This window comes from Cervus canadensis, chromosome 8 (genome assembly GCF_019320065.1).
Source record: "Cervus canadensis isolate Bull #8, Minnesota chromosome 8, ASM1932006v1, whole genome shotgun sequence".
Classification (NCBI taxonomy): Eukaryota; Metazoa; Chordata; class Mammalia; order Artiodactyla; family Cervidae; genus Cervus; species Cervus canadensis.
This window is the reverse complement of record NC_057393.1, coordinates 76,501,114-76,517,719: the sequence shown is the minus strand read 5'-3', so window position 1 is coordinate 76,517,719 and position 16,606 is coordinate 76,501,114. Positions and strand designations below refer to the sequence as shown.

The window sequence follows — 16,606 nt, the reverse complement described above, 5'->3', positions numbered from 1 at the left end:
ATTTATTTTGAGAAAACTGTGATTTATTGTTTCTAAGGGGAATACATCAGTACAAAAGTTTCACTAGGGTACTGACACATCAAATAATGCCTGTGAAACAATTCGAAGTAAATTCATCAGTATGTGTTGAAACAATTGCAGATCTCCAGTTTAATGGAGCTGTGGGAGGTAGGGAGCAGACCAGAGAGAGACCTAGTCATCCCCCAAATGCTTGAGCTGATAAAACTGTCAATTGTAGCAGTTCTTCTTCTATAAAAGTAAGTAATAATAAACAAATAAAAAACATTTTTTTTTTTGCTATCTTTCAAGGAGAACACTGGCCAAAGATAGCATGCAAAAGATTGGCAAAGATATTTGGATAACATAAGGAATGTATGCAAAGTTGGGGCCAATCTTTGTTGGAGGATTAAAAAATGCACTATATTATTATATTCTTTACTGTATATTGCTATGGGCACAGAGTGAAATTTTTTACATGAAGTCTTTAAAAAATAGATTGCTATTAAATATAAGGTGGATTTTCCTTTTAGGGTAATAATGTATGTGTGTGTGTATATACATTTTTTTTTCTCTTTCAAGCTGGACTTTAAACACCAAATGCCACCCATTCTCATGGCCAGTCTTTATCATCTAGATTCAAACATAGCAAACTTGGTGGGAAAAGATCAGGGAAGCAAACAGAAACGAAATTCATCCTTTGAAGAAGTGGTCGAAAAGGAGAGAGATGATAATATCAAATATTTTCTATTAGGAATGAATTGTCCCTGTTCTCTACTATCACAAAAGTACTTTCTATCTTCTTAATTTGTCTTCCCTTTTCTAGTTCTACCTGCTTTGCCACCACTGTCCAGCTAAAGAGCTGTGGGCCTTGTGTTTTCTTATCTGCTTAAGTGAAAAAAAAAATTGCTAAATTACCCAGGCCGGCGTGGGCAATGTGAGGACAGCAGATTTCATCCAGTCCTCCAGAGAGCCGTGAGCAGGACATCCACAGGCTCCCATCCAACTGGCCTCTTCCCAGTCTCTTCTCTTGCTGAGACCCTTACACTTGGTGACCAAGAATAAGCTAACAATTCTGTTTACCTGGATCTTCTTGGAAGTATATCCTTCTTAACATATAGTTTTATACTTTTTCTATGGTAGGATTCCATATCTTTATGTCACTATTGCCTATTACTATTTCTTTTTTAAGTAGAGACTCCCATATCCTTCATTGGTAGAGATCATGATCACATTTCAATGTGTTTGTTTGTTAACATACACCAGTCTTCTTCTGGCAAAGACTCAAGTAGATGTCCCTGACCTCCTTCTCCCACCCCAATAACCAAGGTAGGCTCTTTACAGAAACATTTTAAAAACCATTAATGTCAACAATACACCTTTCATGCATATAGTCTGACAGCGCTGTGCAAACAGACAGATTAAAACATCACAAAACAGCTGGGAGCATGGCAGAAAAAAGGAATGTGTAACACGTGGCTTTGGAAAGTTTTAGTAGGGGAGCAGCCCGGTGTGTATGAGATGTGGAGGGAGTTGTCAGTGATGGTGAACATAACCACCTGGAGATGAATGGCTGTGTAAACTCATACTCATGGAAAATGGAGAGGCCTGTAGGGGAGCGCCTGGCGGGGGGTCTGGGAAGAGCAGGGCAGTAACATGCAGCGCCCTGGATGTGAGCAGAGAAATCAAGTCAATACTTTACCAATAGCAGTGAGGCTTCTTAAGTACAGATGTTATGTGGGGAAAACTGAAAACACCCTGAAATATATTCAGATTTGGGAGTGATTAGCATGCGTAACTATTTCTCCCAAGCCCGTAATTGTATGTTTAGTAGGAAGCAACATTTTAAATCAGTCTTCCCCCACCCTCCAAAAATCAGACTAAAGCAATGCACACTCTTAAGTGCAGGAAAGCCATACCAACATCCCACCAATGCCACCAAATCCTAAGATAGATAATACCCAATCTTAAAAACGGTTGGTTCTGCCATCATAGTGCAAAAATTAGAGAAGCCAATGACCTGATCATATAAAAGGCTGTGTTATCATTCAATGTAACCAATTATTTTTTTAAACTTGATATTTTTCAATCTATGCCATTTTTAAATCTATGCTTCCTTTAGTGTACAAATCTTCTATGACTTATGATGGGGTTATGTCCTGATAAATCCATCATACATTGAAAATATCATAAATCAAAAATGTATTTAATATACCTAACCTACCAAACATCATAGCTTAGTTGAGCCTACCCTAAATGTGCTCAGAACACTTACATTAGTGTACAGCTGGGCAACACCATTGAACAAAAAGGCCGAATACTGTATACTGAATACTGTGCTGAATGTGAAGAATGCTTCTCTGGGTACAGAATGGTTGTCAGTGTGTCAATTGTTTACCCTGTTGACTGTGTGGCTGACTGGGAGCAGGGCTAGTACTTGGATATAGCCAACCTGGGGAAAAGATCAGAATTCAAAGTATGTTTTCTACTGAATGTGTATTACTTTTGCACCATCATAAAACAGAAAAACTATAAGTTAGACCATTGTAAGTTAGAGACCGTCTGCATTCTTACACCTCACACAATGATCAGAAAAAGGTGAATGCATATGAAACAGTGTGAAGCACAAGTAAGTGATGAAAAGAAACAGTGTAAGCAAGCTCATTTACCTCCTGGTCAATGAAAGCAGGAAACACTGACACAGAAAAGACTTCCTTAACAGGAGAAGATGCAATTGTAGGAATAAATTCCCTGCCTACTTCTCCTCATTCTCATTTCTCTCTGGCTTGCTCTGAAGCTGCATGACTGAGGAGTTGCCTTCCTTCGTGAAGGTTGACGTATTCTCCTAAGAGCAAGGCTAGCCACACATATAACAGCGCCGACATGTCAGCCAGACTGCCAGATGGGAGGGCTCTGTGATTAAACTCCTTGACTCTTCTGAAACCAAACTATGTAAACCAGTAAGATCATCCCACCACTTTTACCCAGGCCTCGCCCCAGGCCTCTGTAAAATGATAAAGGTACAGGACCTGCCAAGTCACTTGTCCAGTATTAATAAGCAATCATTCAATCATTTCTCCCAGAAATATTAACTGATATCCTACTATGTGGCGGGTGCTCTTCCGGACACTGGGGGCACAGCAACTAGTTAAAGACACAAATCACTGTCCTCAGTATGCTTATCTGCATCACGCTTATATTCTACCAGAGAACAGAGACAACAAGCAAGAAATGTAGGTAAAATATTGAGTATGCTAGATGACAGTACTATGTGGGAAAGCGGGCAGGGTGATGGGAACAGAAACACTGGAAAGCAGAAGCTGCTGTTGAAATGAGGTGGCCATGGAGGGCCTTCCTGAAAAGGGGATATCTCAGTAAAGACCTGAAGGAAGTGAAGGAGCTGACATGTTGATATCTTGGGGGAAGAACACTGTGGAAGAGGAAACATCTAAGGTAAAGGTCCTGAGGCAGGAGCATTCCTGTGGTGTTTCCCTGTTGGTGAGGAGGAAAAACAGCAAGAGCTGAGCAGACAGGCAATGCTGTCTGAGATACAGAGGGCCTCAGGGGTGTTTGGCTGTTACTCTGAGTGAACTGGTAGATGATTAGGGGTTTTTGAGCTGAATGAGAAAAAGTATGTTTTAACAGGATCACCCTACTGCTGTAATACCTCCTAAATAGTGGTGAAGGGTGGGTTGTCAGAAGGCATAAGACAGTAGGAGAGGACAGTTAAAAAAATAATCCAGAGAGAGCTGATGGTGACTTTGTCCTGGGAGTAGTACAGGTGGTAAGAGGTGGCTGTGTTAGTTAAATATGTGGAAGGTAGAGTCACTGGGGTCTGCTGATGGAGCAGGTACGGGACATGAGCAAAAGGAGTTGAGAATGATGCTGGAACTTTTTCTCTGAGCAATTCTTTCTTCCCTGCTCCTGGTACTGACATGTTTAGTTCAGCATTTAACCCTGTATTGTAACTCTTCATGCTGCTGGCTTTCCCCACTGCTCTTAGTTTCATCTTCAGGGATTCTGTTTTGTTTCTTTCATGGTGCACAACACAGTGTTTGTAACAAAAGAGGACTTCAGTGACTGCTTATAAAGTAAAAAAGCCTTGTAGATTCTGAAGGATGTAGATGCAAGTATGTCTGCAGACTCAAAATCTAAAAGAAATTTAGGCCTAAGATAAGTCAGTTAGGGGGTATGTTTAACTTTTAATAAAAAAAATGATATGTGAACTATTATATTTCTTCAGACAATTATTGCTGAAAGATAATGTATAATCTGGAGGAGGAAATCGCATCCTACTCAAGTATTCTTGCCAGGAAAATCCCATGGACAGAGGAGTCTGGTGGGCTACAGTCTGTAGGGTCGCAAAGAGTCAGACACGATTGAGCATGCATGCTTGTGTATATCATCTCTGGTCTATAGCAGAGCTTATCCACTAAATATATATTTTTAAATTATTTGAATTTATCTTAAAAATCTATTTGTCCCACCTAATTGGATACTTTCATAATGCAAAAATAAAAATGGATTAATGATCTCTTCTAGGAATTAAAATTATATCCAGAAGCAAAAAGGAAATATAAAGAAATGGACAAGTTATTTTCAGGATTAATTCTGGGTTAGTTTCACAGAATTAAGGGTTAAGATAACATCCTCCATTTCACAGGCCATCTTGTTTTTTAAAAACAACACCAACTCCCCCAATCTCCAAAAGCACTGAAATAGAAAGAAAACCAAGGCGATGAATTTAAAAGAGATTTTTTCTAATTTGTTTTATTTTTTGGTAATTCAGTACTTTATCCTTCTAACTGTATTTTCTAGACTGGGGGTAGAATTGTTCTGGGGAAAGATCAAAGTAGTGGAATAATTTTAGAAATCTGATAAATGGTCAATATTAAAAGTTGCTGATAATGATTGCTGTTAAGATTCACCAAGAAAAATATCTGTGAAAGTGGTTTGTAAACCATAAGGTACCAATTATTGTCAGACAAATATGGTTTATAGTTTCAAAAGTCACCAAATATATATCTTGTATATTGCGGTTAATAAGAATGGCAGGACATTCTCAACGAGAGCTTTCCCTTTGGCTTACCAGCTCATTGATATGGAATTGCTGAAAGATGGTAATAGAATTATTCTCTGAAGATACTGCAGAATTACTCAGCAGTCTCTTTCTTCTAACCCCCTATTTTATGTGGGAAAACTGTGCAGGCTGAAATACATTTTTTTCATCAGAAGATTCCGGTATAGAAACATCACAAACTGTTGTTTTCTCTTTGTCCATGATGAGCAGGCAACACACTTTGCTGTATTTGACCCAACATGTCAAGCTTGCAGTTATTAACTAGCAACAGAAAAAAGGTAAAAGAAGGCAGAACACATGACGTTAATGTGAACAGCGCATATGTTCCTCATCCCTTTACCCATCTCAGCTGCCTCATTATTCATGTCTGTGGGATCTTTTGGGTCCACAAATGTTTTCCTGGGCTCAACCACAAAGGACCATTTTTCCCAGCCATGTGACCAGTGTTTGGGCAGCAGCCAGCATCCTTCCAGGTCCTGGAACACAAGTGACCCCAGTCATCAGTCAAGCCCCGTTCCTATCTCATCTGGCACTGCTGTTTCCCAAGGACATTTTCATGCTGGGGACAGTACTAGGCTGGGCACAGGAATCCCAGCTCTTCTGATATTTTGTCTTCTGGTAACAATACAAGATATGTACCAGCTCAGAGCAGGAAGGACCGTGGGGGGCAGTAGGTTAGGGGTGACACAGACATATTTTCTGTGTGCCAGGTGATTTGGCATCACTGCAATCCTGTGCTTGAGTACTTCAGTACAGAATCCATAAATTTCTACTACATTAAAAATGTTTAATTACTTGTATTCATTTAGTCTAATAGATTTTTCTGTTTTGGATTAGCACAAAGCAGTAGTAAGCCACCTTCAATTGTTTTACTTAATGCCCTCCTCTATGGGTAAATGGATTAAAAAGATAAGTATATAATTATTTTTTTAAATAATTCTTATAAAGAGCTTGGAAATGATACCCAGAGGAGAAACAAACTATAGTTGGAAAAACATTAGTGTTAATACATGCAATTCTCTGTTTAAGAATACTCATTCAGAAAAGGCATTCCCCTCCCCCCATCCCACCCCCCAATTTACAAATTCACAGATCTGGCAAAAAGGGGGAGTTCTGATGGTGTAGCTGACCATACCCCCTCCTTTTTCTCTTGGCCTCACACCAGTCTCTGGTTCCAGAAAGAACTGACCATGATAGATAAAACTGTTACTCTTTGATGGAGAAGTGAAAAATGTTCAGAGCACGTGGTATACAGTTATTACAGGGCACCCGGACAAATGTACCTTCTCAGAAAAAAGCTACAGAACCCAAGTCAAAGACACAGGCCACTTGGCTGGATTACCATCCACACAGCTGATGGTTCCATCTCTGGGAAAAGGGGTCCAGCCTGGTTTGGGGACAACATTAGCTTTGAGGTGCCAGAACTATCCCATTTCCTATATTCAGCTATTAAGGATCTGGTCTTATATTTTCCCCTGCTAAAGTTCACACAAATAATTTATATTTTCAATGAGAACTAAGTTTAAGTTCTATAAATAAGGAAAACATATATTGTCAGCCATGAAAATTTCCTCACATACCACAGACTACTTTGATTGCCCATAAAAATATTTTATCTATAAAAAATTATTGAGCTACAATTGAAATACACTACACTCTGGATGGGGCTTCCCAGGTGGTGCTCATGGTAAATAATCTGCCTGCCAGTGTGGCCAAAGATGTGAGTTTGATCCCATTTGCTGCCAGAGATGTGAGTTTGATCCCTGGGTCGGGAAGACCTCCTGCGGGAGGAAATGGCAACCAACTCCAGGATTCCTGCTTGCAGAATCCCACGGACAGAGGAACCTGGTGGGCTACAGTCCATAGGGTCACAAACAGTCGGACACAAATGAAGTGACTTAGCACACACAAGCTTTGTATACTTAAAGTGCTCAGTGTGATTAGTTTTGACATAGGTATACACTCATCTCAATCAAGAAAATAAACATTCCTGTCACCCTCAAAGTGTCTGTCCCTTGGTAATCCATTTTTCCCTCCACCCTCTTTCCCAGGCAACCAGTGATTGATTTTTTTGTCACTATCGATTACACTCCATTTTCTAGAATTTTACAGCAATGGACTCACACACAATGTGTGCTCTTTCCCCCCTGGTTTCCTTCACTCAAAATCTCTCTCTCTAATCTTCATAAGATTCTTCCCATTTGGCTGAGGTAAAGAGCACTATGATATTTCTGCGGCAGTGTTTACCAAAGCGTAGCTGCTTTCTAACCTTCCAGGTACTGGCTAGAACCTGCTGACTCGCCCCTCCTCAGACCCCTGACACCAGGTAACCAGTGGCTTCGGCACGCTCAGTGCGAGAGCCCGCCCTGCTGTGTGTGCTCGGCTGCCCAATTTTCTGTGACCCCGTGGACTGTAGCCTGCCAGGGTCCTCTGATCAGGGAATTTTCCAGGCAAGAATACTGGAGCGGGTAGCCATTTCCTAATCCAGGGGGGTCTTCCAAACCCCGGAACAGAACCAGCTTCACTTGCGTCTCCTGTGCTGGCAGGTGGATTCTTTACTACTGCGCCATCTGGGAAGCCTACAGGAATGAGCAATTTTAGTCTAAGCTCTTAGGGAATAACTATTCCTCTCCCTTGGTCTAACTAGCTGCTCTTCTAATGTCTTTCTACCATTTTCTGTAACCCAGGCAAGTCTTAGTCTAGTCCTTTATTTCACAGCAGGACTAAATATCTTTAGGAAACAAGCTGCAGTAATTTTCCTAGATCCCTCTAGACCACACATTTAGGAGTGTGGTTTGGATGACTTTTCTATAAAGTATAATGATAGTGAAGTCGCTCAGTCATGTCCGACTCTTTGCGACCCCGTGGATTGTAGCCTACCAGGCTCCTCCGTCCATGGGATTCTCCAGGCAAGAATACTGGAGTGGGTTGCCATTTCCTTCTCCAGGGGATCTTCCCGACCCAGGGATCAAACCCTGGTCTCCCACATCGGAGGCAGCCGCTTTACCCTCTGAGCCACCAGGGAAGACAACACACTGGTAACTTTCCTCCCCTTGCTGCTTTGTTACCCATTTATAAAGTCCATCTTCAGGGCCAGGACTTGGGTAAAGAGTGAAGCACTAGCCTCAGGTGAAAAATTTGAAGAGGTGCCCCAAACCTCAGTAATCCAGATGACCCATATTTTTTCCAAAAATCAAAATGAAGGTTAAAAAAAATCCATGATGAACAAAATACAAAAATTTTAAATAAAGTCAGGACCAGTAACATTTGCCATGCTGAGTCTGAGACAGAAAGAGAAGATCAGTTAACAGTGATCTGACCTTTATTATTATTTACATTTTACACCCAAGGTGAGTGCCTTACATGCCTCACCCTTGCCCTGGCCCTGGTCCGACTCCACTGGATATGTTTCTCTGTCGAACAGGCTGTTTGCCATACTGAAATCATCATTAGAATGTTAGTTCTGGCCCGGCAATTAGAATATGCCACGGACAATGAGAGCTACTTCAAAAATGCTTTATCGAGGCGCATGAGTTGTTTCTTACTTTTTCCCTTGCCTTTAACCGCAAGTACAGACAATCCCAGAGAAAGACATAAACACTGGTCACCCACAGTCCTGAATTTTTTAAAGGGCCTCAACCAAGCATTCAAGATGGGATGCATTAATGCTGTATCTGATTACCTGCACCTTCAGTGTGAAACTAGAGCCATCTTATCTAAACAGACACACAGAAACCATCGCTCTGATTGATGTTATCATTTAAAACATGTACTGTACTTCTCACTGGGCCTAAAAAACACTTGAGAAAAATCAGTGTGTAAGAATAGTCTGTATAAAATACGAGTTCCAAATGGACTGAAAATATGCCTGGAAACTCGTTGGAGTAAGGGCAAATACAATGATTCTTTCTGTATGCCTGTGTTCAGCTGTGGGGAGAAAGCATGCCATACAAAGTATTCAAGGGTCCCACTCACTCTCAGAGAGTGTGCTTGGGTCTCCTTCTTCCCGGAAATGAAAGGAGTCCGGTTTAGCCACTCATAGATGTAATAAAGAGAATGAAGTTATTAGCTACATATTGAAGAACTTAAGAGGAACAATAGAATATTAGTTACAGCTGGGGAGAGATGGTGAACACTGGTCTTTCATGTCCACATAGGATAACGCAATAATTAGACTGCACTGAGAATAAACGTAAAGTTGGTCATCAGTCGTCACAACAGCCTGGGGGAAAGGGAGGAAACAGGCTTTGGAGCCAGAGAGAACTCCAGGGAAGTTCAGTACCACTCTCTCCTAGTCCTCTGACCTTGGCCCCTTCCTGCGCATGCTAGCTCAGCCGTGAAACGAGGCTACTTTACAGGGTCACCGCGAGAATGACATGGCAAGACACGCAGAGCACAGACCTGGCTGGTGGGGAGCTCTGATCAAACGGTAGCTGCTGTTATCACCACCTCCAGCCCCGTAAGATTTGTGTGTTTCAAGGTCATCTGACCCCAAGACAGAGCAATGGTGAAGGTTTTCAAGGAAAGAGAACAATAATATTGGTAATTATTTATGTGTGTGTGACTACAGAGGGGGCCTAGGCACCCTGCTGGAGGCAGTACCCACCCTACTTGTCTACATTTCAGTGCCAGGTACCTAAATCTGAGTACTTCCTTCTTATAATATTTCTAAGGGAAAACTCTTGAGTGATATCCCTTTAAAAAAAGCCTTTTTTTTTTTCTTGCCAAAAAAGAGCAGCTGATTACAGTCATGGTTATGATGTACAGTTTTGTTCTTGACATTTTAAAAGATCCAGGAAAGAGCTTCCAAAGTTCATCCAAAAGTGGGTAGAAAGTAGGCAGTAGGAAGAAGAAAGGCTACTAGAGAGTTGGAGTCATTCGCTCCAGACAAAGAGGGTTTGAAAGATTTCAAGTATGTTAGGTAAGGGTCAGGATCCTGATGCTACTCTGCTGCCTTTCATGTCTGTCGAATAGAAGGACTCCTGTCACTACCTTTTCTTGGATGGATGATCTCCTTTCCTGGAGAAAAGGGATCGGCCAGATGACTTTTTGAGATCTCTTCTCATTCTAGCCATTGTACAAATATTAAGAGCAAAAGAATACACAGTCCATCAGCGTGTATGTGTGTGTGTGTGTGTGTGTGTATGTGTGTGTGTGTGTGGCGGGGGTGATTTCAGTTTCATTCTATTTAAAATGAGGTTGATGTAGCTTGTCACAATGGAAAGAGTGGGAGCCAGGACTCAGGCAGAGCTGAATTTGAATCTGGTTTTGAAACTCACAATTGGACAGGTTACGAGAAAAGAATTCAACTCCCTACTCAACTGTGACCTGGAGATAATCTCTGCCTCCCAGAGTTCCTGGAAGGATTAACTAAACTAGTCCTGGCAAAGCACCTAATATTTTGACTGACACCCTGTAGGGCTTTGATGAATTAGAGCTACTAATGTAATTGGCTAAAAAAATCATCTGACTAGTTACCTTTAAGTCATAACAAGAGCTATGGCATTCTGGTTGTAGTTATACCACACTAGAAAAATTGCAAATTCACGTCAGCAGACTGACACCACCCTGGCCCACTCTGCAAACTAGAACTTGTTTAGGCCAAAGAAGGCTTGAGGTGGTACCTCATTGACCAGCCTGGTGCTAAGAAGCAGAGGAAACTAAAGGCGAGGTCTAAGGCATCTTGGTATGAATCTGCTTTCTCTTACTGTCACCCTAAGAATCAAATGAGTTATTTTTAAAAGGTTCCAAATACATTTCCAAGTCTAAGGAATATATCACATCCAACCAACTTGTAATTCACACTAAGTATAGTAAAAACACCAGTAAAAAAACAGGTCTGCAAACCAAATGGAATGTCAGAAACTGTAATTATGATTTTTCTCCTGCGCAAATGATAGGGAGCTAAAAATGGAAGTTACACAGAAATTAAAACAGCTCTTGCACAGCAATGAAATACAGTGGTCAGAGCCCTGTACTGAGTGAAAGAAGCTTCTACTATCAGACTTGGCCATAAGACGTAATTTTTTGGTGCTACATCAACGTGGTATGACATATTTAGTGTTTACACAGAGATTCTGTAATCCAGGACAGAACAGCTCTGGTTTCTCTTCTTGACCAGTGTCAGGGTCTGTGGCAGGAAGCCTAGAGGCTGTGGAGAATAGGAAAAGACAGAGGAGATACAAGGGACAAACATGCACATAAAGTGACACCCACGAAGAGCTTAGCCAGAAACATGGGAGGGTTTCCTGAGTCCCTCTGTGTTGCTTAAAAAATCAGACTTGGCTTGGAAAGCACGTCCTGTTTCCAGCAAAGGGGGCAGTGGATGGGTTACAGTTGAGGGAACTAAACATTACAGATAAAGGAGCAGAACAATGCACTGTGTACTGACAGAGTCACATGAGCTTATTTTTGTTGGGAGTGACCAAGTGCAGGCATGACATGTAAAGTGACCCCAGATATATCAGGAAGCTGGATGAGGCCCAGTGTAGATGCTTGTCGATATCAGATCTATGAAGGTCACTGTGCCATGAAGTCAACCATAAGCAGGAACCTCACATGGTAATGAAGTAGCCCTTACATTACCAAAAGACCAGTTTTATATGGTGGAGTGAAGTTAAAATTCATCACCTCAAATACATAAATTTCAAGTGGCAATAAGCCACTGAGCTATCGAGACTGCCTACAGAAGCTAAACCCAGTATCTCTGTAAGTTCATTTTTATTCACTATAACTTTTTAGAAGTTGGGGTACAAGCAGTCCTTTGAAATCTATGTATTTATTTTTACTTTGCTTCCAGTCATCATTTAATTATGCTTCCTTAGAACCACAGGTATTACAAAATCTGACAGCATAGTACTTATAAGCAGGTTCATTAATTATTATTTTTGTGTGTGTATAATAATGAGATAACTGAAAAAACCCAAATGGCAACTAGGATAAGAATCAAGACCATCACATAAAGCAAAGAAAAAACAAACTAGGAAACTCGAGAAGAAATGTATTATCCATGCTGGATATTAAGTTCAAAAGTTCCTGTTCAAGGGGACATTAAAATCAAAGTTTTACTTCTATATACCTCTTTCCTCCCTTGAATAAACTGGCCTAAACTGCAGATTATTTCAGTGTGTGAATGACTGAAAGGAGTATGGCAAACCCTTTCAGCAGTTTATTCAGTATTCCAGACCACTTGGGTAACTGCCAGTATGAATTCAGAGGCTTATGAAAACCACAGGCTTGAAGAAAGAGAGGTCCTTTCAGAAATGCTTATCTCAATACCAAGGAGTCAACTGTTTGCGGGTATCTAAATAATGCAATCCTGTGATGTTTTATGTTAAAAAGAAATCTAAATTCTAAACTTAAAAAGACATGCCTTTACTTATGATTAAGGGGTAAGGAAATCTCTTCCTCATCTGGATTTTGACAGTTATAACAGATGCACTGAGAGGGACTTTAAGACAGCCGGAGTCCTGGAGATGCCGATGCAGTTACGGTGACAAGGAGAAGTTGCTAAATATTTTACGGTTCTCTGACCTTGTCCCCACTCATATTACTATCCTTCTAGATTTATCTTTCCTTTAGTGGATTTTTTCCTCTTCCTTATTTTTTTTAATGAAAAATAGACATTAATGCTTCAGTTCATTTTGTGAATGATTTCAGAGATATTTTTGTTTCTTTTTAAAAATGACCTTCAAATAAAGATAACAGACTTTTCAGACAGCAAAGCCCAAAGCAAGTTAACATCAGACTCTGTAGAGACCTTCTGAAGAGGGGTGGCCAACTGCTAAATAAACTTAAAACATTTTAAGAGTAGGCAAAGAAGGTATTACTCAGGGAAGCAACAATCAAAGCAGCCCAAGATTGGCACATACAACAGAATCCTTTTCCAGCAGACATTCAATTTAACTAGCACTGGTTGTTTAAAATAAAGTATTTCCTGGGAGGATCCAAGTGGCCATGAAGACTGCTTTTCTTGACATCAGGAAACAATGTCTTTTTTTTTTTTTCTTTTTTAAGACACAGTGCAGAAACCAACACATTTCAAGGCCATATGATGTGGTTTTTGTTGATTCATGAAGCAGAGATGGGTTTGGGAGAGGAAATTGTATTCAAGTTGAACTGAACTGCACTAGTCTTGGTTTACCTGCCATATGCAAAACGCCTGTCTTTGTGATGATCTCCGAACGTGTCCCAAAGCCTGAGAGAAACGCTCACTTCATCAACAACATCCCGGGAACGTTCCAAGACCTGCAGGAGAGAGAGGGCACCAATTCGCTCTCAATCAGAAGTTCCCCAGGCAAAGAATGCCTAGGTCATCAGCCCTTAAAGCCCCCGAGATTCACTTGCATTTAGTTTTCTCCTTCCAGCTAACAGGACTTAGCTAAGTCCGACTTCTCTTCCTGGAACCATGCGCCCTAAAAACCCTCACTCAGGATACTAGACCCATATGTCAAATCAGCTTTCTGCTTTAGTTTTCTCTTGCTGCATGAAAAAGGGGAGTTCTGTCTTGAACCTACAAGTTAAGTTCTTCCTCTGCTTTTTAAAAATCTGGGTATATTCTATAGCCTACAATAAGCCATAATGGAAAAGAATATAAAATATGTCAACATATATATAACTGCATCACTTTGCTCTATAGTAGGAAGTAACACAACACTGTAAATCAACTAGACTTCAATTCTAAAAAATCAAATAAATAAAAAAATCTCCCCAAATAAGTCAAAATCAAAATCAGACTGGCGACAGCAATGATGTGTCCTTAGGATTCTGAAGAAACCCTGTCTACCAATACAGTATACTAACGCATATATACGGAATTTAGAAAGATGGTAACGATAACCCTGTATGCGAGACAGCAAGAGAGACACAGATGTATTGAACAGTCTTTTGGACTCTGTGGGAGAGGGCGAGAGCGGGATGATATGGGAGAATGGCACTGAAACATGTAAATTATCATATGTGAAATGAATCGCCAGTCCAGGTTCAATGCATGAGACAGGGTCCTCGGGGCTGGTGCACTGGGATGACCCAGAGGGATGGGATGGGGAGGGTGTTGGGATGGGGGTTCAGGATGGGGAACACATGTTCACCCATGGCGGATTGAAGTCAATGTATGGCAAAACCAATACAATGTTGTAAAGTAAAATAAATAAATAATTAAAAAAAGAAAAGAGACCCCGTCTCTCTCACCTCCTGGCAGACTCGGTACTGGTCAATGGCCCACACGGTGGGGACATGGGTAGCCAGCAGCTGGTACTGTGTCAGCGTGGTATTACACGCTCTGGCGCAGATCAAGCGTGTCTTTCCCACGGCATTGTCTCCCACAACCACGCACTTGATGGTTTCCACGTTGGGTCTTTCGTAGTCCATGTCAGCGTCCATTTATAAAACTCTGGAAGAAGAGAGCGGATACCACATTCGAGACATCAGGGCTCTCCAGAGCAATCAAAGATGGGAGGGGGTCAGGCAGTTTTCCCTCGGCCCAGGCGCTCCTATGGAGGTGCTTGAGCCTAAGCCAGAAGTTTGGAAGCTCCTACGAAGCCGAACTGGAACTCAACTTTTCTTTTTATATCTCACACAAGTACAAAAACACCGGATTGTTATTTTGACCCCAAATGGTTTATCCCGGTTAACGTGTTATTTTCTCCTTGGTTCTCTCTAAACACAGTCTGACTACTGGAACGCCACCCAGGCGAGTCAGGGCTGCTGGCAGTCTAAGTTCACTAGCTGCTCACGTGGACCCCTAGAGAACTGGGCACCCGCGGGGTCAACCTGACACGCTCGGGCACAACCAGCCTTTGCAATAATGTCCGTTACAATCTCCCAAGATCTCCTTTTGACAGAAAACAGCAAAATTCTGTTAAGCAATTATCCTTCAATAAAAAATAAATAAATTAAAAAAAATCCTATAGGTTCTAAAACTATCCTGGTGACTCAGAGGAGGATCCAAAGTGCAAGCAGAAAGGACTGTCTGACTTTAAAGAAGAGTGAACTGTGTGAATTTTGATATCTTGCTGAAATTGTATTTATATTCATTCATGAATTTTTATTAATCAAATTCACTAAAAAAATATCTTCTTAAGAGAAGCACTATAAAGCAGAATTAAAAAAAAAATTCTTTTTCCTGAGAAGAATCTGGAGCATATGGTAGAGAATGATTTTATTAAGATGAGGCGCTACCTTGGAGACGGCTTCCCAGGTGGTGCTAGTGGTAAAGAACCCTCTTGCCAATGCAGGAGATGCAAGAGATGCGGATCCGATCCTTGGGACAGGAGGAGGGTGTGGCAACCTGCTCCAGTATTCTTGCCTGGAGATTCCCATGGACAGAGGAGTCTGGTGGGCTACAGTCCATTCGGTCACAAAGAGTGGGACATAAATGAAGTGACTTAGCACGCACGCTATTTTGGAATATTTCTGAAACCATCAAAAAAGGTTTAAAGAGGGTTGCTGGGTGAGGAGTGAAGAGGCAGAGGGAAAGCTGCTGGCAGCCCCACTTCCCCCAAACAGGAGCCCCACAAACTGCAGTGTGGACTGCTTCCTTGCATCAGCTGGATGGGTGGCCAACCACGCAAGATTTTAATGTACTGTGATTGCTCTTTTGAGTAAGTCTGTTGTTAAACTGAGAAAACTAGTTAGATGGTAATTTTTAAAAACGAGTTTATAGAAATAGAACTGCCATATGACCCAGCAATCCCACTCCTGGGCATACACACCGAGGAAACCAGATCTGAAAGAGACACGTGTACCCCAATGTTCATCGCAGCACTGTTTATAATAGCCAGGACATGGAAGCAACCTAGATGCCCATCAGCAGATGAATGGATAAGAAAGCTATGGTACATATACACTATGGAATATTACTCAGCCATTAAAAAGAATTCATTTGAATCAGTTCTAATGAGATGGATGAAAGTGGAGCCCATTATACAGAGTGAAGTAAGCTAGAAAGAAAAACACTAATACAGTATATTAACACATATGTGGAATTTAAAAAGGTGGTAACGATAACCCTATATGCAGGACAGAAAAAGAGACAGATGTATAGAACAGACATTTGGACTCTGTGGGAGAAGGCGAGGGTGGGATGATCTGAGAGAATAGCATTGAAACATGTATATTATCAAGTGTGAAACAGATCACCAGCCCAGGTTGGATGCATGAGACAAGTGCTCAGGGCTGGTGCACTGGGAAGACCCAGAGGGATGGGATGTGGAGGGAGGTGGAAGCGGGGATCAGGATGGGGAACACACGTAAATCCATGGCTGATTCATGTCAATGTATGGCAAAAACCACTACACTACAATATTGTAAAGTAATTAGCCCCCAATTAATAAAAATAAATGAAAAAAAAAAGAAAAAAAATGAGTTTATAATGGTCTTAACAGCCATGGTTAAAAAAATGCTCAATCAAAGCAAGATCCTTTATGACCCACCTCCCAGAGTAATGGAAATAAAAACAAAAGTAAACAAGTGGGACCTGATGAAACTTAAAAGCTTTTGCACAGCAAAGGAAACTATAAGAAAGGTGAA

The 16,606-nt window shown here is 41.2% G+C and overlaps 1 protein-coding gene across 5 annotated transcripts in view; it reads right to left on the bottom strand.

The window, feature by feature from the left end:
- Positions 1-16,606, bottom strand: part of RHOBTB1 (Rho related BTB domain containing 1) — a 75,556-nt gene that overhangs the window by 25,245 nt on the left and 33,705 nt on the right. For all 5 annotated transcript variants that reach the window (XM_043476889.1, XM_043476887.1, XM_043476890.1 and 2 more), the window contains 2 exons: positions 14,267-14,468; positions 13,221-13,324 (listed from right to left, as the gene is read on the bottom strand). In XM_043476889.1, the coding sequence (XP_043332824.1) occupies positions 13,221-13,324; positions 14,267-14,458 (296 nt within the window). In that variant the 5' untranslated portion in view covers positions 14,459-14,468. The remainder of the gene's footprint in view (positions 1-13,220; positions 13,325-14,266; positions 14,469-16,606) is intronic.